Source organism: Nicotiana sylvestris, chromosome 6 (genome assembly GCF_000393655.2).
Source record: "Nicotiana sylvestris chromosome 6, ASM39365v2, whole genome shotgun sequence".
Classification (NCBI taxonomy): domain Eukaryota; kingdom Viridiplantae; phylum Streptophyta; class Magnoliopsida; order Solanales; family Solanaceae; genus Nicotiana; species Nicotiana sylvestris.
In genome coordinates this window covers 161,134,470-161,158,290 of record NC_091062.1, presented here as the reverse complement: position 1 = coordinate 161,158,290, position 23,821 = coordinate 161,134,470, and the positions used below count along the sequence as shown (strand labels likewise).

The window sequence follows — 23,821 nt, the reverse complement described above, 5'->3', positions numbered from 1 at the left end:
GTTCAAAACATTAAAATTTCGGACTGTGTTTGACTAGTTAACTGCAATTAGCTCTTAAGTGGGCTAAAATAAAGGAAAAAATAACGTCTCCTTTGCTATTTCAAGTCTCGTCTTCAAGTTTCGTCAAGTATACACCTCGACAAGCCTTGAAGCAGGGGCATTTATAGACAATTAAAATTTTATTAAATTCAAATCCACAAGTAATTTGGATTTTTATCATATATTAAATACATATTAGTCCAAATAATACTATGGGATACTATAATCGGGTCGATTATTTAAATCTAATATAAATTGATTTAAATAAAAGTCCAATATATTATTGGGCTAGCCCATCAATTGGTCTTCTATCAAATGGGTTGGCCCATAAGCCTCAAACCCAATGACCTACTAGGGTTTTCTTGGAGCCTACTCCATCCCATACCTATATAAAGGGGTTAAAGGAGAAGGCTAGAGGAATAAGCAAGTAAGCAGAAGGGAAGGCTAAAGAAGCTCTAAAGAATAGCATTAAGGTCTCCATCCATATCTGCAATCATCGTCTGTGGTCAAATTCCAAAGGTGAACTCAAATCATAGGCGGGCGGCTTCAAATCTTCCGTTCGTGATAACCCAACACCAAATCCTGGTTCGTGATGACCTTCAAATTGTTCGTGACGTACTACAAATCTGAAATCCGTCAAGTTCAAGATCAAGCTCTCAAGCCCTTGAACCATCGTCCGTGAGGAGAAGAATCAAAGGACTACATCTCTTTAGATCTAGAGATATTTTAGAGATTGTAACTCAATCACTTGAAATCGAATATAATATTTATTGCTATATTTTGTTGTCTTGATTATTATTGTTCAGGAACGAAATTTAGTTGTTACAGCCACATTCCATCTTTCTTTTCTAGTTTAAATGCATTTAACAAACATATTACTTAACATTATGATTTATGACCTAACAAGAGCTCATTTGTGACAAAGAAATTACGAATTGTCCTAAAGCTATGATAATAGAGAGTAGAAATTCAACAGATAAATCACTTGGAACTTTACGCAAGTAGCAATCATTAACATTGTATGCAGACCACTCATCCTGCTTAAATACATTTCGAGTGCTACTTCTCTAACTGCTCATTATCATAGTACCATTAGCCATAACTTAATCCAGAGTAGTAGATTTATAGTCCTAAAAATACTCTCATTATTGACTGTATGATGCATACCTTAAGATACTCTGCTCTCATAGCAAGGGTGAACTATAAACAATGACATATTCTGAAACTACTAAAAATAATTAGGTGCCAAATAAAAAGCTAACATGGTCTCACCTTTTTATTATATAAACCAAAAAAAAAAATTAAGGTAGATTTGAATCCAAATAGAGCAAAAGAAAGCATTTAATAATGATTTTTTTGCAAGTTAAAAACCCTAAATAGATTTCATTGTCTGCACTTGAACGAGGTGCACGCAAATTTTTTTCACCTCATGTATTACAATAAACATTTAAATTTGACTGATGGTGAGGGCACGGAAGCAGTTCCCAATTCGACGTAATTCCTTTGCAACTTTAATCATATATGGCCGATCTTCTCCCTTTGACTCAGTACATTGCTTAACAAGATCCAAATAGTCTTCCAAGTGTTGTCGAATCTCAATTCCGTGCTTTTCTAGAATGGCAGGATCCGCCATATCTATTGCACTGCCCTCTTTAATATAACGTTGGACGCTGGTGGGAAGATTTGGATCTTCAAATTCGACGCTAGGTGGAATATCTCTAATATCTATCTCGTGCATGCTTGTTCCAGTTAATAGCTGAAAGAGAAGAACCCCTAAGCCGTAGACGTCAGTTTTTTGAGTGACAATACCCGAGCGGACATATTCAGGATCTATATACAGGACTAATGTTCCGCGCACACAATCTTTTACTTCCAATTTTCCTGGAGGCAATGATATGGACAATGAGAAGTCGACCATTTTGACAGCGCCACTATTCCGATCTATTATCACTTTGAATGGGTTTATATCTCTGTGGATGATAGGTGTAGTAAATTCGGTATGGAGATAAACTACTGTTGAAGCGACCTCATTCACAATCCGTAACCTATTTTCCCAAGATACTGGTCTTGTGACACGCTCACGATTACCCTCATTAAAAAGTAAATCATGAAGACTTATAGCCTCAACATATTCATATACCAGAACTGGTTTTGCGAATTCAAGGCAGCAGCCGAAAAGTCTAAGCACATTCTTGAGATGGCTCATTTGAGCAGTAATTGCTATATCTCGGTGGATACTACCGAAGCTCTGATAATTGAACCTAACTAAAACGAGCTGGTTGTCAAGCAAGCCCGTAACCATATCCACACCGGAGAGCTCTATTTTACTCTTAGAGTGCTCAATTGCATTCTCGATCTCTGTGGCACTTAGGTAACGGAGGGGAATTCGGCAATTTCCGTCACATAAAGCAAGAAGCTCCTTTAGCACTGCACTTCCATTATTTAGATAATATTGCTTTTTCTTCAGCCTTTCTGCAATGGCATAGGATAACAGTTTCCTCGCGAGTCTGCCAAAGTGATGCATTTGTTCTTTTCCAAATCCGAGTAATGGATAAATTTAAGACTAGAAGTCTCTTTTCTCTTCAACTTAGTCTTAATGCAGTGGCCTTATATACACTTGTGGAATGTTTCCAATTTGTCTTTCTACTATAGCGTGAGCTTAAAATTCCACACAAAATGACAAATTGCGTCAGATGGCTATTGATTGAACTTTCTTCTAAACTATTCACTGGGTAGTTTCATTGCAATTACTTTATAGTGTGTCTCTCTTGAACTTCCGTGCACTTTACCAGTTGCAACTGTATAGCTCGTCCAAAAACAAAGTTTGAAACATTTAACGAAAGGATCATAATTCATAAGGACACACACGCGGAGTGTGCCTTGGATTCCACACAAAAGTTGAAAGTACGTAAATTTGCTTTTAGAAAACATGTTTTAGAGCTATTCATATATTTGTCCTTATCAAATTATCTTCTTCTTTTTTTTCTTAACTTTATCGAGCTCCAACTTGTATTGGGTGAATTTCATGCGTCAAAATATTTGGGGAAAAATGTTTAAATTTATCCATTTATGTTTTACTATAATTTAAAGTTATCTTCATTATACTTTACTCGAGTTTTCCGAAGAGGGAAGAGCACCTGGTCACTTTCCGGAATTCAATGGACAAGACTCGAATTGATTATCTTCTCTGCAGAAAATGCGATAAAGATCTGTACACTGATTGCAAGGTCATTCCAAGTGAGCACCTCACGACCCTACATAGGCTCCTAGTTATGGACCTGGAGATCAAGAGGAATAGGAGGAAGAGGGCGGGGTGCAGGCAACCTAAGATCAAGTGGGGTAACTTGACCAAGGACAAAGCTCAGGAGTTAGGGGAGAAGTTGTTGGCTATGAGGGCCTGGATGAGTAGGGGGATGCATCTAGTATGTGGTTCACGATGGCGAATTGCATTAGGGTAGCTGCTAGAGATGTCTTAGGGGTCATAAAAGGCTCTCCTGGGGGTCATAAAGGGGACTGGTGGTGGAATGGAGAGGTCCAAGGTAAAGTGGAAACTAAGAAAGCTGCTTATTTGAAGCTAGTGGATAGTACAAACGAGGAGGTAAAAAGGACTTATCGGGAGTGTTACAGAAAGGCAAAGAAAGAGGCAAAATTAGCAGTTACGACGGCTAAGAACGCGACATTTGCTCGTTTGTACGAGGAGCTCGGGGGCAAAGGCGGAGACAAGAAGTTGTACCGGTTGGCCAATGTGAGGGAGAGGAAAGCCCGCGACTTAGACCAAGTCAAGTGCATCAAGGACGAAGATGACAAAGTATTGATGGACGAGGCACTTATTAGGAGAAGATGGCAAACATGCTTCCATAAACTGTTGAACGAGGAGGGGGATAGACGCATTGTGCTGGGTAAGTTGGAGCACTCCGAGAGTTGATGGGATTTTGGGTACTGTAGGCGGATTACGGTAGAGGGGGTGGAAGGGGCGATGCAGAAGATGTGCAGGGGCAGAGCGGCGGGGCCAGACGAAATCCCAGTGGAATTCTGGAAGAGCACGGGGCGAGCAGTTTGGAGTGGCTCATTGGGTTGTTTAATGTTATTTTTAAGACGAAGAAGATGGCCGAAGAATGGAGGTGGAGTACGATGGTTCCGCTTTACAAGAACAAGGGTGATATCTAAAATTGCAACAATTATATGGGTATCAAGCTGTTGAGTCACACTATGGAGGTTTGGGAGAGGGTGGTGGAGGCCAGGGTGAAGAAGCATGTGACTATTTCCGAGAATTAGTTTGGATTCATGCCGGGGCATTCGACTATGGAAGTGATTCATCTAGTAAAGAGATTAGTGGAGTAGTACAGGGAGAGGAAGAATGACTTACATATCGTGTTTATTGACCTTGAGAAAGCGTACGATAAAGTTCTGAGGGAGGTCCTGTGGAGGTGTTTGGAGGTTAGCAGCGTTCCGGTAGCGTACATTAGGGTGATTAAGGATATGTATGATGATTCTAAGACTCGGGTGAAGATTGTGAGGGGTGACTCGGAGCATTTCCTTATGGCGATGGAGTTGCACCAGGAATCAGCTCTTAGCCAATTTTTATTTGCCTTGGCGATGGATATACTGTCACGACACATCCAAGGGGAGGTGCCTTAGTGCATGCTATTTTCCAAAGGGAGGTGCCTTGGTGCATGATATAGTGTTGATTGACGAGATGCAAAGCGGAGTTAACGCGAGGTTGAAGGTTTGGAGACAGACCTTGGAGTCTAAAGGTTTCAAACTGAGTAGAACCAAGACAGAATACTTGGAGTACAAATTCAGTGACAGGACCCATGAAGCAAACATAGAGGTAAAGCTTGATGCTCAAGTTATCCCCAAGAGAGAGAGTTTTAAGTATCTGGGGTCTATTATCCAAGGTTATGAGAAGATTGACGAAGATATTGCGCATCGTATCGGAACGGGATGGATGAAGTGTAGGCTCACTTTCGGTGTTTTATATGATAAGAATGTGCCACCAAAACTTAAGGGTAAGTTTTATAAGGTGGTGGTTCGACCGGCTATGTTGTATGGGGCTGAGTGTTGGCAAGTCAAGAACTCTCACGTGCAGAATATAAAAGTAGCAGAGATGAGGATATTGAGATGGATGTGTGGGTGTACCAGGAGAGATAAGATTAAGAATGAAGCTATCCGGGACAGAGTTGGAGTAGCCTCCGTAGAGGACAAGATGTGGGAGTCGAGACTGAGATGGTTCAGACATGTTAAGAGAATAAACATTGATGCTCCTCTTAGGAGGTGTGAGAGGTTGGCCATGGAGAGTTTGAGAAGATGTTGAGGTAGGCCTAAGAAGTACTTGGGAGAGGTGATTAGACAGGACATGGCGCTGCTTTAGCTCACTGAGGACATGACCCTGGATAGGAGGTGTGGAGGTCGAGGATTATGGTAGAAGGTTAGTGGGTAGTTTTTAGTTATTCACCGATAGTCTTAGTAACACGCATATCCCTTCATATTCTTAGATATTTAGTACGTTATGTGGTTCTGTTCGCATCAGGTATTATATTTTCTGTTGCTATTATTTGGTATTACTTATCCTTTATCTCGCCCTTTTTCTTTTCTCTTCCTTCTTTCCCCCTTCCTTGCTTTCCTCTTCTTCTTCTTCTTTTTACCCTTTCTGGGCTGAGGGTCTATTGGAAACAACCTCTCTACCTGAATTAGGCAGGGGTAAGGTCTGCGTACAGGCTACCCTCCCCATACCCCACCTATTGGGAACATACTGAGTTTGTTGTTGTATCTTCGTTATACTTTAAGCTGAAGCACTATGAAATGATTTCCTAACAGTAAGAATATAAACAATCTTAAAAGAGAACGAATGATAAAATTAAGATATCTCATACTATAAAGAGATATTTCAATTCTTTCTCTTTTAAATAATAGGTGTAGAATATATATTTATCTGTATCTATCTATTTATATCTATATCTTTTATGCTAAATGTTGAATGACTAAAATATTTTCGAGATATTGATAACCTTTTATAACCTTAAATAGTTGTATAATTTAAGGATATAATTGTAAATCACCTAAGGCTAAAATTCTTTTTTCGATTTAAACTACACATATACCAAGCCTACTAAGTTGAATTTGGGTCAAATTCTTTTGCATCTTTATCTGCGTCTATGTAATAGTAGCCTACTTCTTCTTGGACAACATAAAATTTCAATGTTGTCATACCAATCCTACTTGGACTATAACACGGGACAAACAAGGTTAGATTCAAATATTTATCTAGGCGGCAAACATAAAGCGCAAAGGAATTAAAACTCGAGTGATTCAAAAAAGAAACAATATAACAGAATTGCGAAGAAACTAACATAAATACTTTTCCTTCTTAATCTATTATTTGGAATATGTAACAAAACTTACTCATAATTTTTTGAAAGCAATATGACTCACTATCACACGACTGAATGAGCATCCTCTTCAAATGATTTAATTGTTTAATGCAGGAAAATTATAATAAAATTCAGGAATAATTTTAGAAAGGCTTTACAAAAAAAAAGTAGAAAACAAAGAGTAAAATTAGAAATAAGGTAACTGGTTGATTCACTATAAGAAAATGTAGTGGAGAGATTAAGGCAATTACTCCAAATTAGTAACTAATATAATTCTTCTTTAAAACGATATCCCACAGTTTTGAGTCCGAATACTAAATTATTAAAAGCATCAATGTTCACAACATTATTCTAACTTCAAACAGTAAGAAATAATTTTGTTATTATTTTAAAATTTGTAGCTCCAATATGATGTAGTTACAAAATTCACGCACCCAACTAATTCGCATTTGTGTCAATGTGATGATCCAAAAGATCATCTCTTGTTTTAGAAGTCAAATCTGTGTTTTGAGGCCTTAAAAACCTCCTTTTGTCTCACTTTGATTTGCGTGTGCAATCCGAACGCGTTTCCGGAAAGCTTTTATGTGAACTTTAAGAGAAATATAGAATTTAGCCTTTAAAATTGATTAGAGTTGACTTGGATCAATATTTTTGGTAAACGGATCCATACTCGTGATTTGACGGCCTCGTAGGATCCGTAGTAAAATATGGGAATTGGGTGTATGCCCAGAATCGAATTCTGAGGTCCCTAGCCCGAGAAAAGAATTTTTAAAGAAAATTATTTGCTGGAAAATATAAAAGCTTTTGGAAATAAAATGGTGTGTGTTCTTGATGGTATCAGGCCCGTATTTTGGTTCCGGAGCCCGGTATAGGTTTAAAATAATATTTAAGTCAATCTGTGAAATTTGGTAAGAAGCAAAGTTGATTTGGTATAAATCGGACCTTAGGTTGAGAAAATGAAAATTTTGAACTATCTTGAGAAATTCATGAGTTTTGGTATTAAATTTGTTGTTTAAAATATTATTTTGGCGATTTGATTGCACGGACAAGTTCGTATGATATTTTTAGACTTGTGTGCATGTTTGGTTTGAAGCCCCGAGGGCTCAGATGAGTTTTGGGTAGGCTACAGAGTGTTTTGGACTTAGGTAAAATTGTTGCAGCTTTCAGTTCTGGTGTTGGCCTCTGGTCTCGCAATTGCGAGATCAGGGTTCGCAATTGCGAGGTCTGTCAGTTGGTAACTGCGAGTAACTCATCACAATTGCGAAGAGTAACTGGGCCAACAGTGTTCGCATTTGCGAAGAAATCTTTGCAATTGCGAAGTACAAGCTGGGAGGGGACTGATCGCATTTGCGATCTTTTTGCCGCAATTGCGGAGGATGGTGTTCGCAATTGCGAAGGCAACAGTGGTGTGATGGTTCTCGCATTTGCGATGTTCCTTCATATTTGCGAGCTTCGCTGTGCAGCCTGTTAAGTTAGATTTCAGACGGGATTTCAACTTCATTCTTCAATATTTCGAACCCTAAACATCTTTAGGCGATTTTTCAAAGACCCAAATTTCTCCAAATAATAGATAAGTGATTTCTAACTCATTTTCTTCAATCTAATTTATCTTTTTACATGACTTCATCTCAAAATCAAGGGCTTTTCATGGGAAATTGGGTATTTTTGGATAGAAGTTAGGATTTTCAAATTTTGGGGATTTGGATCTCAATTTGAGGTCGGATTTTGAAACTAATTGCATATTTGAAATCGTGGGCGAATGGGTAATCGGATTTTGGATCGAACTTCGAGTTTTGACCAAGCGGGCCCGGGTTCGATTTTTGACTTTTTGGAGAAAATATTGGAAAATCTATATTCATGCATTAGAATTGGTTTATTTAGCATTCGTTGATGTTATTAAGTAAATTATGATTAGATACGAGCGGATTGGTGATGGAATCGAGGGGTATAGAAGTGATTGAGTGTTGAATTACCCGTTGGCTTGAGGTAAGTGTTTGGTCTAACCTTGACTTGAGGGAATATGAATCCCCGACTTATTTGCTATGTGAAATTCCATGTGTATGGTGTATATGTGTGATAACGAATACCTATGTGCCACCAGATGACCATGTTTGGCTGTTTCCCTTCCCCGTTTCCTATTATACTAATTCCTATCTTAATTGTTACCTGCTTAACTGTTTCCATGCCTTAACTGCTACTTGCTCATAAATGTATCCATGCCTAATTGCTTCATATTAACTCCTGCTCTCTTATTTGAAGTATCTAATTATTTCATGGTTTCGCTTTATTACACTGTTGGCTTATATTGGCTTGTTGGTGCCTTATGGTGCACCTTGGTTGGTCCCACTGAGTAGTTTACACTGGTGAATTTGCATAATCGTAGTGATATCCCATTGTATGAATTGAGGTATAAGTACATTAGAGGATTGGGTTTAACCTGTGAAACACTTGTCTTTATTTTTGTGGTTAGTGTTGATTTATACAATGGGATCGAGTTGCACGCCGCAACAATATTGTCTGGTGGGATCGGGTTGCACGCCGCAACAAGGAGTAATAAGGGTGGACATATGGGATCGGGTTGCGCACCGCAACATGAGGAATAAGGGTGATATGTGTTGAGGAGTAATAAGGGTAGACAGGTAGGATCAGGTTACACGCCGCAACAGGGAGGAATAAGGGAGAATATTGATACTGTTGTTGTTGTTGTATATATGATGGGATCGGGATGCACGCCGCATCAATTGTTGTTATGTGTTCATATCTTTGAGGTCCATTATCGTGATATGGAAAACACTCTTAAGGATTGGTTATAGCTGGATACTAGTAGAACGGTTGGGTTCCAGATTTACTTAATGCCAGTTACTGCTTTACTATATTTTGTATTTCCTTTCTGTTTAGTATAAATTGTTGCAGGTTGTATATATTGTATGCCCCGCCGTAGCCTCGTCACTACTTCGTTGAGGTTAGGCTCGGCACTTACCAGTACATGGGGTCGATTGTACTAATACTACACTCTGCACTTCCTGTGCAGATTACAAAGCTAGTGGCTGACCAGAGTTCGAGGTTGCTGCATTCAGTCCATAGGAGACCCGACGTAGTCCTGCAGACGTCCGCATGCCCTGACGTCTCATTCTCTCCTAGTTTATTTCTATTTTATCTATTTCTGAGACATATGTGTATTCCTTCTTTCAGACTATTATTTGTAGTATTCGTAGACAGTCCGTGAGATTGTGACACCAGTTCTGGGTAAAGTTTTATTATTGTTTCTTAACTGTGTACTTACGCATTTATTTCCGCTAATTTACTGTTGTTAAGCTTAAATTGTTAAAGGATAAAATAAAAAGGTAATGTATTATAACAACCCGGCCGGTCGTCTTATGAATTGCAACCCCATTTCTCCCATTTCTGCTTCTTTATATCTTGTTCAACTATATTATGTGGTATCGGGTCGGTTGGTTCGGGTTTGGAGTCGTTTTGGAGTGTTATGAGACACTTAGTCTCTTAAGTTGTCCATTTAGTTGGAAAAAGTCAATCGGAAGTTAACTTGTGAGTGAACGACCTCGGAATTTAGTTTTTATGATTTGGGTAGCTCCGTTAGGTAATTTTGGATTTGGGAGATATTTGGAGGTCCGTGGAAGATTTAAGCTTGAATTGACGAAGTTTGAAATTTGGCGTTTTTCGGTCGGCAGTGGAAATCTTGATATCGGGGTTGGAATAGAATTCCTGAAATTGGAGTAGGTCCGTAGTGTCATTTGTGACGTGTGTGCAAAATTTTAAGTCATTCGGAGGTGATTTGATAGGTTCCGACGTCGTTTGTGGAATTTGAAAGTTTATAAGTTCTTAGGCTTGAATTCGAGGTTGATTTGGTATTTTGGCGTTGTTTTGAGTGATTCGAAGGCTCGACTAAGTTTGAATGATGTTATGTGACTTGTCGGTATATTTGGTTGCGGTCCCGAGGGCCTCGGGATGGTTTTGAGTGGTTGATAGGAAGTTTGGAATTTGAATTGTGCTGCAAATTTTGCTGTTCCTGTTATTTCCACACCTGCGAATTGGGGACCGCAGGTGCGAGGTCCGCAGAAAAGGTTATGTCGCAAGTGCGCAGCAGGGGTCGCAGATGTGGTTTGGTCCCCGCCTCTGCGATAACCGCAGGTGCGGTCAGGCAACCGCAGAAGCGGAAAATGCCTTTTAATAAAATTCCGCAGAAGCGAAGGATTTTGCGCAGATGCGGCCCTGTAAATGCGTAATGGGGATAGCAGATGCGGAAGTGCTGGGGAGAGTGTATATAAAGTCTCCTTCGCGAATTTTTGGTCATTCATCACCATTTTTGGCCGGGATTTGAGCTTTGGGCAGTGATTTTCAAGAGGAATCAAGGATTTTCAATAGGGTAAGTTACTTGGGCCTTATTATTTGTGTTTATGATGATTTTTCCATATTTTAATCATGAAATTAGTAGGATTTAAAGCCTAAAAATGGAGGATTAGTGCTTGAGTTTTGGAGAATTTTGAGTGGTGATTTGAGGGACCATTTGAGGTCCGATTTTGATGTTCTTGGTATGTATAGACTCGTGGGAGGATAAAGCTTTTAGTGATGTAATTTTTATCGAAATCCGAGGAGTGGGCTCGGGGGTCGGGTTTGACCTCAGGTTTTTTGATGTAATTTGATTATTTCACGTGGGCTTTGTTCACTTAGCATATATTGATGTTATGGTTTTGATTTTGGTTAGAGATGGATCATTTGTAGGCCGAATCGAGAGACAAGGGCGTCACAGGCTAAATTTTTGCTTGGCTTGAGGCTTCCAAACTTGGTTCTGAGGGTTCGAAACCCCGAACTATGTGTTCTATGATTACTATTGAGGTGACACAAATGGCAAGTGACAGGCGTGTGGGCGTGCACCGTGGGAACCACGGCCTAGATCATTCCATGCCACCGCTTAGTGAACCTTTCTTACTGATATTTGTGTTGTAACTATGTGATTAAGTTAATGAGCTGTAAATCATGCTAATAATCATGTTAAGGTTTCACGTCAATACTATTGAGACCCGAGAGGTCGTTTCTTGCTGTCATATTATTATCTTCATTAATATTCTATACTCAATCTTGTTTATGCATATTATATCATGCCTCAGTCTCGATTATTTTTATTTGACACATCATACCATTGTTCGGGCTAGTATCATGACATTTTGAGCCCGTGTGTGTGAGACTGGAGAGTAATGACTGAGTGAGTCTAAGAGCCTGATATTGAGTTACAGTATGGGATCGAGCTGCACGTCGCAACAAGATATTAATCATGCCTTCCTTGGTTAGATATAGTGCTTGGGCTAAGAGAATCCATCCGGAGTCTTTACACCCAAAGTGAGCACAGTTAAACAACATCAAAACACCAAATTTGCATCTGATTCAAGCCTAAGAATTCCAAAAACTTCCAAATTCTGCTTTCGATCAAAAATTCTATCAAACCACGTCCGAATGACCTGAAATTTTGTACACACATCCAAAATGACACAACAAACCTACTGAAACTCCCGGAACTCCATTCTGACTCCTATATCAAAATCTCACCTAACAACCGGAAAATGCCAAAATTCCAATTTCGCCAATTCAAGCCTAAATCTACTCCAGACCTCCAAAACACATTCTGATCACACTCCTAAGTCCCAAATCACCTCCCGAAGCTATCCAAACTATCGAAACTCACATCCGATCCCTCTACCACATAAGTCAATAGCCAGTTGACTTTTCTAACTTAATCTTACTTAAAAGAGACTAAGTATCTCAAACCTTACCAAAAACCTTTCCGAACCCAAGCTAACCAACCCGATAACACATAATACCACTGAACAAGACAATAAGAAGCAGAAATGAGGAAAATGGAGAGGTAACTCATGAAACGACCGGCTGGGTCGTTACTTCCTCCGCTCTTTAACAAACATTCGTCCTCGAACGGGTCACGAAACATACCTGAAGCCTCAAATAGGTGATGATATCTGCTCCGAATCTCCCGCTTGGTCTCCCAGGTAGCCTCCTGCACGGACCGACCTCTCCACTATACTTTAACTGAAGTTATATCCTTTGACCTCAACTTTCGAACATGACGCTCCAAAATAGCTACTGGCTCCACTTCATAAGTCAAATCATCATCTAACTGAACCATGCTGAAGTCCAAAACATGAGACAGATCGCCAATATACTTCCGGAGCATATAAACATGAAATATCAGATGCACACTCGATAAGCTGGGTGGCAAAGCCAGCTCATAAGCCACCTCCCCAATCCTCTGAAGCACCTCAAAAGGCTCAATGAACCGAGGACTCAATTTTCCCTTCTTCCCAAATCTCATAACACCCTCATGGGTGAAACATTCAACAAGACCTTCTCACTAACCATGTAGGACACATCTCGAACCTTCCTGTCAGCATAACTCTTTTGTCTCGACTGAGCTGTACAAAACCTCTCCTGAATAACCTTTACCTTTCCTAAAGCATCCTACACCAAGTCTGTATCCAATAGCCTAGCCTCACCTGGCTCAAACCAACCAACTGGAGATCTACACCGCGTCCCATACAAAGCCTCATATGGAGCCATCTGAATACTCGACTGGTAACTGTTGTTATAAGCAAACTCCACGAGCGGTAGAAACTGATCCCATGACCCTCCAAAAACAATGACACAAGCGCACAACATGTCCTCCAATATCTAAATAGTGCGCTCGGATTGCCCGTCCGTCTGAGGGTGAAAAGTTGTGCTCGACTTAACCTAAGTACCCAACTCTCGCTGCACCGACCTCCAAAATTGTGAAGTAAACTGAGTGCCCCTATCTGAAATGATAGAAACTGGGACACCATGTAAACGATCAATCTCCTGGATATATATCTCTACCAACCGCTTTGAAGAATAGGTAGTACACACAGGAATGAAGTGCGCGAACTTGGTCAGTAGATCCACAATCACCCAAATAGCATCGAACTTCTTCAAAGTCCATGGGAGCCCAACTATAAAGTCAATGGTGATCCGCTCCCACTTCCACTCTAGAAAATCTATCTGCTGAAGCAAGCTACCCAGTCTCTGATGATCATATTTCACCTGCTGACAATTGAGACACCGAGCTACAAATCCCACAATGTCCTTCTTCATTCTCCTCCACCAATAATATTGTTTCAGATCCTGATACATCTTCGCGGCACCCGGATGAATGGAATATCGCGAGCTATGGGCCTTCTCTAGAATCAACTCCCGAATCCCATCTACATTGGGCACACATATCTGGCCCTGCATCCTCAACACCCCATCAACACCAATAGTCACATCTCTAGCATCATCGTGCTGAACCCTATCCTTAAGGACAAGCAAATGAGGATCATCATACTGGCACTCTCTGATGCGATGAAATAAGGAACACCGAGAAATCACACAAGCCAATACCCGACTGGGCTACGAAACATCCAACCTCACGAACCAATTGGCCAAGGCCTGAACATCAACTGCAAGAGGTCTCTCCCCCACTGGAATATATTCCAAACTCCCCATATTCACCTCCTTCATACTCAAGGTATCGGCCAGTACATAGCCTTCCCCGAATGGTACAAAATAGTGATATCATAATTCTTTAGCAACTCCAACCATCTCCGCTGCCTCAAATTGAGATCCGTCTGCTTGAACAAATGTTGGAGGCTACGATGATCAGTAAACACCTCATAGGACATGCCATACAAATAATGCCTCCAAATCTTCAACACATGAACAATGGCAGCCAACTCCAAATCATGAACATGGTAGTTTTTCTCATGGGGCTTGAACTGACGAGAAGCATAAGCAATAACTCTACCCTCCTGCATTAATACACACCCAATACCAACTCTCAAAGCATCACAATACACGATATATGAACATGAAGCTGATGGCAAAACTAACACTAGAGTTGTGGTCAAGGCAGTCTTGAGCTTCTGAAAGCTCTCCTCACACTCATCCGACCACTTGAATGGAGCACCCTTTTGAGTCAACTTGGTCAAGGGAGATGTGATAGATGAGAATCCCTGAATAAATCGGTGGTAATAACCTGCGAAACCAAGAAAGCTGCGAATCTCTATGGCTGAGGACGGTCTAGGCCTGAACCGCCTCTATCTTCTTTGGATCAACTTGAATACCCTCACTGTACACCACGTGCCCCAAGAAAGCCACCGAACTAAGCCAAAACTCACACTTGGAGAACTTTGCATAAAGCTTCTCCTCTCTCAATCTCTACAACACAACTCTCAAATGCTCCGCGTGCTCCTCCTAACTACGTGAGTACACCAGAATATCATCAATGAAGATGATGAAAAACGAGTTGAGATAAGACTGAAACACGCTGTTCATCAAATGCATAAACGATGCTGGGGCATTGGTCAGCCCAAAAGGCATCACCAAGAACTCATAATGACCATATCAGGTCCTAAAAGCTGTCTTAAGAATATCCGAGTCCCTGATCTTTAACTGGTGATAACCTGAATGGAGATCAATCTTGGAGAACACTCTCACTCCTTGAAGCTGGTCAAACAAATCATCGATACGAGGCAAAGGATACTTATTCTTGATTGTTACTTTGTTCAACTGCATGTAATCAATGCACATCCTCATCGTGCCATCCTTCTTCTTCACAAATAGAACAGGCGCACCCCAAGGCGACACACTAGGCCGAATAAACCCCTTATCAAAGAGTTCCTGAAGCTGCTTCTTTAACTCCTTTAACTCCGCTAGTACCATACGATACAGTGGAATAGAGATGGGCTGAGTGCCCAGTACCAGATCAATACCAAAATCAATATCCTTGTCCAGCAGCATGCCCAACAAGTCTGCAGGAAACACATCGGGAAATTCCCTCACAACAGGAACAGAATCAATACTAGGAGTCTATGCACCGACATCCCTTACAAAGGCTAAGTATGAAAGACAACCTTTCCTAACCATACGCTGGGCCTTCAAGAATGAAATCACCCTACTGGGAACATAATCGGTCGAACCTCGCCCCTCAATCTGTGGCACACCCGGCATAGCCAAAGTCACTGTCTTAACATGACAGTCCAAAATAGCATGACATGGAGATAGCCAATTCATGCCTAATATAACATCAAAGTCTACCATGCATAACAACAAATGATCCACTCGGGTCTCCAGACCCCCAATAGTCACAACACATGACCGGTACACACGGTCTACAATAACAGTATCGCCCACCGGAGTAGATACACGAACAGATAAAATAAGAGACTCACGGGGTGTATCCAAATAACGAGCAAATTATGATGACATATAAGAATAAGTGGAACCGAGATCTAATAATACAGAGGCATCTTTGTGGCATATTGAGACAATACTTGTGATCACAACATCTGAAGCAATAGCATCGGGTCTAGCTAGGAGTGCATAGAAATGGACCTGACCACCACCTAATCGACCTCCCCCTCTAGGGCGAGCCCTATCTGGGTGGGTGGTAGTGAAGTGACTGGCACTGAAGTCAATGACTGACTCCTCTGTTGAGATAAACCCTCAAGACAATAAGGACACTGCCTCCATATATGACCCAACTCTCCACACTCATAGCAACTCCCTGGATTTGGAGACGGGGACTGAAGGGAACCCCTAGCACCGGAATGACTAGCGGATACACCTGGCATAGAAGAGCCCTAAACTGATGGAGCACGAGATGAATAATGGGCTGGAAGGGCACTGAATGATGACTGGCACTGATGAGAACTGTGAGAACCATGATCTGATGACACCCCATGATAACCTGAACGAGCTGACTAAGCATGTCTGAATGGATGGCCTCTGTCGTGCTGAAACTGACCTCTCGAAGGAGCTTTACCATAACTACTATATCCTCGAGGCCTCTTGGCCTCCCTCTCATCTCGCTCCTAGCAACGAACTGACTCAATCTCATGAGCAATGTCAACAACCTCCTCAAAAGTAGCACCAGACACCCTCTCCTTGGTCATGATAATATGAAGCTGATATGTGAGGCCATCAACGAACCTCCTAATCCTCTCTCTCTCTGTGGGAACCAACCAACATCTCATACTGCATCACAGTCATATTTCCCCGATGCAACCACTCAAACTACCTAGGCAGCTACTCTCTGCAAGACTGTGGCACATACTTCTCCAAAAAGAGAACAGAGAACTACTTCTAGGTAAGGGGTGCTGCACCAACATGCCTACGTCTCTCATAAGCCTCCCACCAAGTGAAGGCAGCTCCAGAAAACTGAAAAGTAGTGAAAGCGACCCTGATGGTCTCCAGAATACCTATTTTACGAAGAATCCTCTGACACTTGTCCAAGCAACCCTGGGCATCCTCGCCCTCTGCACCACTGAAAGTCAGAGGCTGAAGTCTACCAAACCTTTCCAGCCTGCGTTGCTCGTCCTCTGGCATAGCAGGAGCTATATAGTCCTGAGAAGCTACAACCGGTTGGGCTGGATGTGCCCCCGATGTCTGAAGTCCCAGCAAAACCTGCTCAGGTGTGCAAGCGGCGGGAGTCTGAGTGCCTCCCCCGGCCTGAGAAGTAGCTGCGGATGTAGTAAATGAGACCGCCTGAGCTTGGCCAGTGCGTACTAATAGAATCTGAGCCAGGGCCTCCTAAAAACCTGGAATCATAATAGGCATAACGGGTGCCTGAGCTGGTGCTGCTGGAGCGTCCACAACTGGGACCTGATCATGAACTGGGGCGGTTGGTGGATCTATAGGTGTTGCCTTAGCTGCTGTAGGGGCTACACCCCTGCCCCTACCACGGCCTCAACTGCATCCTCGGCCTCTAGTGGCCACAGCTGGTGGTACTGGTGGTCGTCCATCCTGACCGGGCGCACGTGTCCTCACCATCTGTGAGAGAATAGAATAACAAAAGTTTAGTACTCGGATCAACAGATTCGCACGACAAGAATTTCAAGAATATGAAGTTTTCCTAAAGGTTCTACATCCTCCCGAGGATAAATACAGACGTCTCCGTACCGATCCGCGAGACTCTACTAAACCTGCTCATGACTTGTGAGACCTATGTAACCTAGGCTCTGATACCAACTTGTCACGACCTAAACCGGACCCGGTCGTGAGCCTACCGTAAAACAAGGCCAGCCGACACAAACCCTCAAACCAATTAAATAGTTATAACAATTCATTTTAAGTCATTAATAAACTATAAATCCCAAAATAAAGAGTGAAATAGAACAATAGCGGAAACAACATAGCCCGACATCGAGGTGTCACCAGTCATGAGCATCTAAACATCTGTCTAAGAGTATGAAAAATACTATACAGTCTATTACAGAACTAGTACAAAGGAAAGAAAAGATAGGAAGGAGAAGCACTGGGCTACGAACGCCGAGCAGCTACCTAGTAAACTCCGAACAGCTTGCTGGAAAGCAATCAGCCCTCGTTAGCATGACTTGAGACTCCTCAATCTACACATAGGATGCAGGGAGTAATGTGAGTATGCCAACTCAGTAAGTAATAAAAGTAACGACAGTTGAGCGATAAGAAAATACGTAAAACACAGCAAAATGCTACAAAGAGGCGGTGTAAAACCAACATAATGCAATAAAATAGTGAAAACTTATAAAAACACCTTAGTTCAGCAAAAACCTCTTTGAAACATCTTTTAATAGTTCAAATGAGTAAATGAAAACAGGAAGAAAGATAGATACATAAAGAAGCCCCTCAGGCTAAATATCAACAGAATCAGCCCCTCGGGCAATAACATGGAACAACATCAGCCACTCAGGCTATATCACATATCACACTGGGTATCCGCGCTTACTGGAGGTGTACAGACTCCGGGAGGGGCCCCTTACGGCCCTATTGCAATAACTTGCCATCTCGTGGCATAACAACTTAGGCCATCGGCCTCATAATTATGAATCCATTTAATACTGTTGCGTCACGCAGCCCGATCCCATAATAACTGTCAACGCCCCCTTTTTTTCTGTAACCATGGGGTTAGAAATCGGGTATACGACATTGGGAGGAAAACTCTATTCCCTTTCGAGAATAGGGTTTAGAAGTTGAAGAGTCGCCACCTAATGGTTATAGTGCATTATGACACTTTTTTAGAAGAGTTTCAGTTGGAAAACCAGAGTTCGGGTAAGGGCTAGAAATTATCTCGAGGGGAAGGTGTTAGGCACCCCTCAAGATCCACTAGTGTGGTTCCCGACCATGTTTCATGTGTGACTTTACAAGTAAACAATCAAAGCACAAATAAGGACTCGCATATAACATCACAATTAGGTTGAAAACTTTTGAAAGTATATAGAGAGGGCAGAAATAAAAAGAGATTTGAATAATTTTACAAGAAAAGATGAAAGCAAATAAAGGGAGGGGGGTCCTAAGTTTATAATTAATATGGATCACTTCAATGCAATACCCAGCGATCACTCCTCAGAAGAGGGGTCGCACGTGATATTAGCGCACCGGTCATCATATCCATATCTACCCTTCCCACCCCGTTAAGGTATTAAAGCGCGAAATGGTATCGTTACTTATTGCATGCTAGTACCCGTCCCACAATCCTATCAGTCTCGGAGGTGTTGAGACTACTAATCCTAAAGGGGAGGGAGTTGGGGCTTTTTAGGGAGTTTCAAAGGAAAAAATACTAAGGCGTCGATCAAAACACATAATGCAATAAATGGGAGGGCAAATAAGCAAGTAAGGCTCAAGTAAACCTCCTTAAATCAGATAAGCCATAGAGTTTAGCATGTCTTGCACATACTGGTTTGGTCTGTATTAAACTTAAACGTTAAGGCAGGCTGATTTATCACATATTTTCAGATAAGAAGTCCGAATTAGGCCTGCCTGCTGGTTGTAATTATCAAAGACTGATGCAGTTATAAAATTTTACCCTAAGGCTTGCCTAGGCGTTAAACAGAACCTATAGGCATGATATCTATCAATTTCAGGAAAAACAAAGAGAGTAAACTGATTGCAGAAAAGATTTGTTAGTTACAAAAACATAAGTTCTGCAGGTGCTTACACGTTATTGCTACTGATTTTAGACGAATTGGCGATTCAAGTTAGTTAACAGCTCCTATAGGCATGCTTTCTAAGTGTCACTGATTTTAAACACTGTTTTTTAAGCACTGTTATTATTATACAGAAATCCTATAGGCAGGTCATCTATATGCAATTGGTTAGTTGTTTAAATCCTATAACAAGTTTACCTAATGACGGATGCACATGCAAAATTGCAGAAAATCCTATAGACATGGTATCTATATGAAAGTGTAGAAAATCCTATAGGCATAGTATGAAAATGCAGAGTTCCTATGGCATCTATATGAAAATGCAGAGTTTCAGTGATTTGTATAAGATGCAGAACTTTTAGAGATAGTAATTCCTACAAGCATGATCTCTAGATGGGATACAGAATTTCAGAAATGATAAGCCCTATAGGCATGATGTCTACCCCTTGCATGCATAGTTCCCCACCCCTTTTTTACTAGCCGACCCCAAATGTTATTACAAAATTATTACAGACTAGAATTAATCAAAAAATAAATAAAATACATCCGAAATCAGAATTCCAACCAAAGAGGGCCTAATTCAGACTCCCAGTCTGACATATGTAGTAAACCAACTTCCAAGGATCCAGGTTTCCAAAGCCTTCTCTTATTTGGGATGTGTCAAAGTTCCAAGGAACTTCAAGATCTCCAGGCAGTGCTTACACCCCAAACATCATTCCAGAATTGTAGTAAAGTGCAGTGTGGAAAAGCCAGCCCTCAAATATCCAAGTTCAGAGGGAACTCAAGGTCCCAAGGCAAGGCACATATGAGAGGGGCAACACTTAAAGTCTAAGAATAAGTGCAAGTGTAGGGGAGGGGAAATAATAAGCTAGTGGTCATGCCAAGCAATTTGAAGTGCTGGCACACCCCTGACCAATTTGTCATTTTCAAATTGAGGAGTTATGACTTATTGAAAGCCAAGTTCAGGCCTGGATAGCCATTTAAAGGCTACCAGACCATAAACTTTAACTCAGCATACATAGGGGGTAATGATAGGGAATTCATAACAGAAATAGTAAACAAAGGAAGAGGGGGAAAAGGGCATGATCAACAATGAAACATACTGACACACTCTTTACTTGGGGTCAAAATTTAGTTCATGGACAACAATTCATGTTGCAATGCCATGAATCCCCATTTATAAACACATAGAGGGTAAGGGAGTAGGGATCAAGCATTTGCAGGAAAGTAAAGCGAACAGTAGCATATGAACATGTCAAACTCTGCAGGTAATAGGCATAGATATAAAGACTATAAGTAAACACATTAGGATGATTGCTGGGAACTGAGTTAAGACATACCAGTAAAAGAGTAAGAGTAGGATGCAAAGATAAAGCAATAGTAGTATATTAGCCTTAGCTTTTAGCCGACTAATAATAAGAAGGAGCAGAGAACAGCAGTAGAGCAAAAGAGCAAAAGGGAATGCAGTTTTTGAAAGTATTCAGTGGTGTGTGTAAGTCAGAAGACTGTTGTGTTTTTTTTTTGTAAAAACTTAGGGTATTTATAGTCAAAAGTAGGGGGTAAAATAAGGTAAAAATCACGGAAATATGTTAATTGAAGAATTCAGAATCAATTAATAAAGAATCAAGGAAGTAATCCCATTAATTAAGGGAATCAAAATCAAACGAAAAGATTCAGCACCATATAAGGCAAATAGGAAAAATCAGCGTAGGATTAAATAAGGAAAGAGTCAAGGTTCAGTATTGTATATAGTAGTCAAGTAATACCAAATTCAGGAAAATTCCAATTAAGGAAAGGCATAAAAGAATAGAGTACTATAAAAAATGAGGTAACAAAACCAATTAATTCAAACGGGCGGGTAGAATGTTAGTTTTTTTTTAAGAAAGTTTTTGAATTACCAATCAATCAAGGAAAATCAGAATCAATCATGTGAAGTAATGATTGTGCATTTTTAACATATAAATAGAGGTAAATGAACAAAAGTAGCGAGCAAAGTTAACTAGAAAGGAACAAGGGGTGAACAAACATAACCACTCAGAGATAGTGAAAACAAGTTAAGATTCAGCAAGACATATTCAAAGCATGGTGTTACATCCCGCATTTTCGTATGTTAATGTTTCGTCGTAAGTTAATCGATGTAAGTTCGGGGATGGGATTATTTTGAGATTTTAAGTATTATGCTATTTTAAACAAGTGATAAGTAAATTCATGAAGGTGAGAAGGGAAGCAAGTCAAAGAAAATAAATTTTCGTCCAAGTTGGCATGTTGGAATAAAATACGGCCCGAGCTAAAATACTCGGTATTTATGGACTAGTGTCATACGAGGTACCACATGACCATGATAGTAAGGTGTATGAGGTATGTAAAAAGTGAGTAGTATTTTAAGTAAGTGGAAATAATTCTCAATTATGCGGGTAATAGATTAATTACCGGGTAACGAAACATTACCCGGTTACCTAATAAGTGGATAAATTTAATTAATTATCCAAAAGAGTAATGTGGCAGAAACACATGGCCATTTAAGTGACTCTTAAGTCACATTGAAAGGTGGCAAAATGGGAGGAATTATTGGTGGCCAAGTCTTACATAAGTGGGGCCCACAACCTACAAAATTTGGTAAAAGGCAAAACAATTATTGATGTCAACATTCTGTTTCAACTAAATACATTCATGGGCAAGGGAATCAAGAACTTGACTACAGAATGACCAAACATGCAATCCTAAGATGGTTCAAACAAATGAAACACAAAACAATTCATGTCAACGTTCTGCTTCATCTGATCGTATCATCATCTTTGGTGGAAGTTCTCTTTTATTTCCTTGTCCAAGACCTATGCGATGGAGGTATTGAAAGGGATATAGAACCGGCTTAGGTATGTTAAGGCTATCCCTTCTTTCTTTTGGCATGATCCATACGATACGAACGGAACATGCAAATGCACAAATTCCACGAATGACTCTATTCATAGAAGTATTAGAGATATCCGTGTTCTTGAATTTCCGTGTGTTATAATGTCTTATCATCTGTTCATGGGTCTCAGAAAATTACGAAAGTTGAAAAGAGTTTACTTTATGATATTACTCAGAGACAAAATGTTCTTATGACATTCCGAATAATTTAATTGACGTACTTTTTATGCACTGCATTCATGTGCACTGACACATGACCAGATGACATTATATACGCATATATATGTAAATATATGTATATGGGATATGGGAAAAGGTTACGGCGTTATATACGCATCACCACCTGATCAGCTGGTATATGATGATGATGTTGCCCATAATGGCTGAAATATGATTCAAATGGCGTTATATACGCATATATATGTATGTACTCAAATGGCGTTATATACGCGTATACATGTATGTACTCAAACGGCGTTATATACGCGTATATATGTAAATATATGTATATGGGATATGGGAAAGGCTATGGCGTTATATACACACTACCACCTGATCAGCTCGTATACGATGATGATTTTGCCCACAGTGGCCGGTATGAAATAATGGAATGCCCTCAGAGGCTGATGATGTTATGAAACAAGTACCTATGCACGACATGACGTTCACACGCACATGCATGACGCTAAAAGTAATCTATGATCTACAAAGTTATTCATACTTACAGGCTGAGTCATGTACTCTATATGTCTTCCATGTCTCTTATGTATTTATTTATGTGTCGTACATACTCGGTACATTATTCATACTGACGTCCCTTTTGCCTGGGGATGCTGCATTTCATGCCCGCAGGTCCCGATAGACAGGTCGAGAGCCCTCCAAGAAGGCTATCAGCTCAGCGGAAGATGTTGGTGCGCTCCATTTGCTTCGGAGTTCCGCGTTTGGTTAGTATGATTTAGATGTGTATTGTTTGGTATGGCGGGACTCTGTACCGTCCTATATGATATTTATGTATTCTTAGAGGCTTGTAGACATATGTCTTGTACGCAAAAGATTGTACGACCTTGTCGACCTATGTTTTGAGTTTATAAATGATTATGTTGCCCTATTAGGCCCGTATGTCACGTGTATATAATGATGTAATAAGAAAGATACGTTACATTGGTATTCGGTTGAGTAAGGTACTGGGTGCCCGTCGCGGCCCATCGGTTTGGGTTGTGACAAAAGTGGTATCAGAGCAGTTCTGTCCTAGGGAGTCTACAAGCTGTGTCTAGTAGAGTCTTGTTTATGGGTGTGTCGTGCACCACACTTATAAGTAGGAGGCTACAGGGCATTTAGGATTGTCACTCTTTCTTCTTACTCTAGATCGTGTGGTAGAGCTCACTTATAAGAATTCAAGTTCCAAAATTCTATGTTATTCATAATAACACGATGCCTACATCCGGAAAGAATGTTGGAAAGAGAGATAGTTGTGAAAGAGCTGAGTAAGAGGAATTGGATTTTTGTATGATGCCTACG

At 40.6% G+C, this 23,821-nt stretch overlaps 3 protein-coding genes across 3 annotated transcripts; 2 read left to right on the top strand and 1 right to left on the bottom strand.

The window, feature by feature from the left end:
* Nucleotides 1-1,289: 1,289 nt before the first annotated feature.
* LOC104226266 (serine/threonine-protein kinase ZRK4-like) lies at nucleotides 1,290-2,604 on the bottom strand. The gene has a single exon (XM_009778212.2). It carries the CDS (start codon nucleotides 2,561-2,563, stop codon nucleotides 1,487-1,489), a length of 1,077 nt encoding a protein of 358 aa, XP_009776514.1. The 5' UTR covers nucleotides 2,564-2,604; the 3' UTR covers nucleotides 1,290-1,486.
* An 871-nt stretch (nucleotides 2,605-3,475) lies between these two features.
* LOC138871577 (uncharacterized) lies at nucleotides 3,476-4,677 on the top strand. Its single transcript, XM_070149462.1, has 3 exons — nucleotides 3,476-3,938; nucleotides 4,135-4,195; nucleotides 4,386-4,677. The coding sequence occupies exons 1-3, from the start codon at nucleotides 3,476-3,478 to the stop codon at nucleotides 4,675-4,677; spliced, it is 816 nt and encodes a 271-aa protein (XP_070005563.1).
* Nucleotides 4,678-4,735: 58 nt separating this feature from the next.
* On the top strand, nucleotides 4,736-5,353 carry LOC138871576 (uncharacterized). The gene has a single exon (XM_070149461.1). It carries the CDS (start codon nucleotides 4,736-4,738, stop codon nucleotides 5,351-5,353), a length of 618 nt encoding a protein of 205 aa, XP_070005562.1.
* Nucleotides 5,354-23,821: the final 18,468 nt, after the last annotated feature.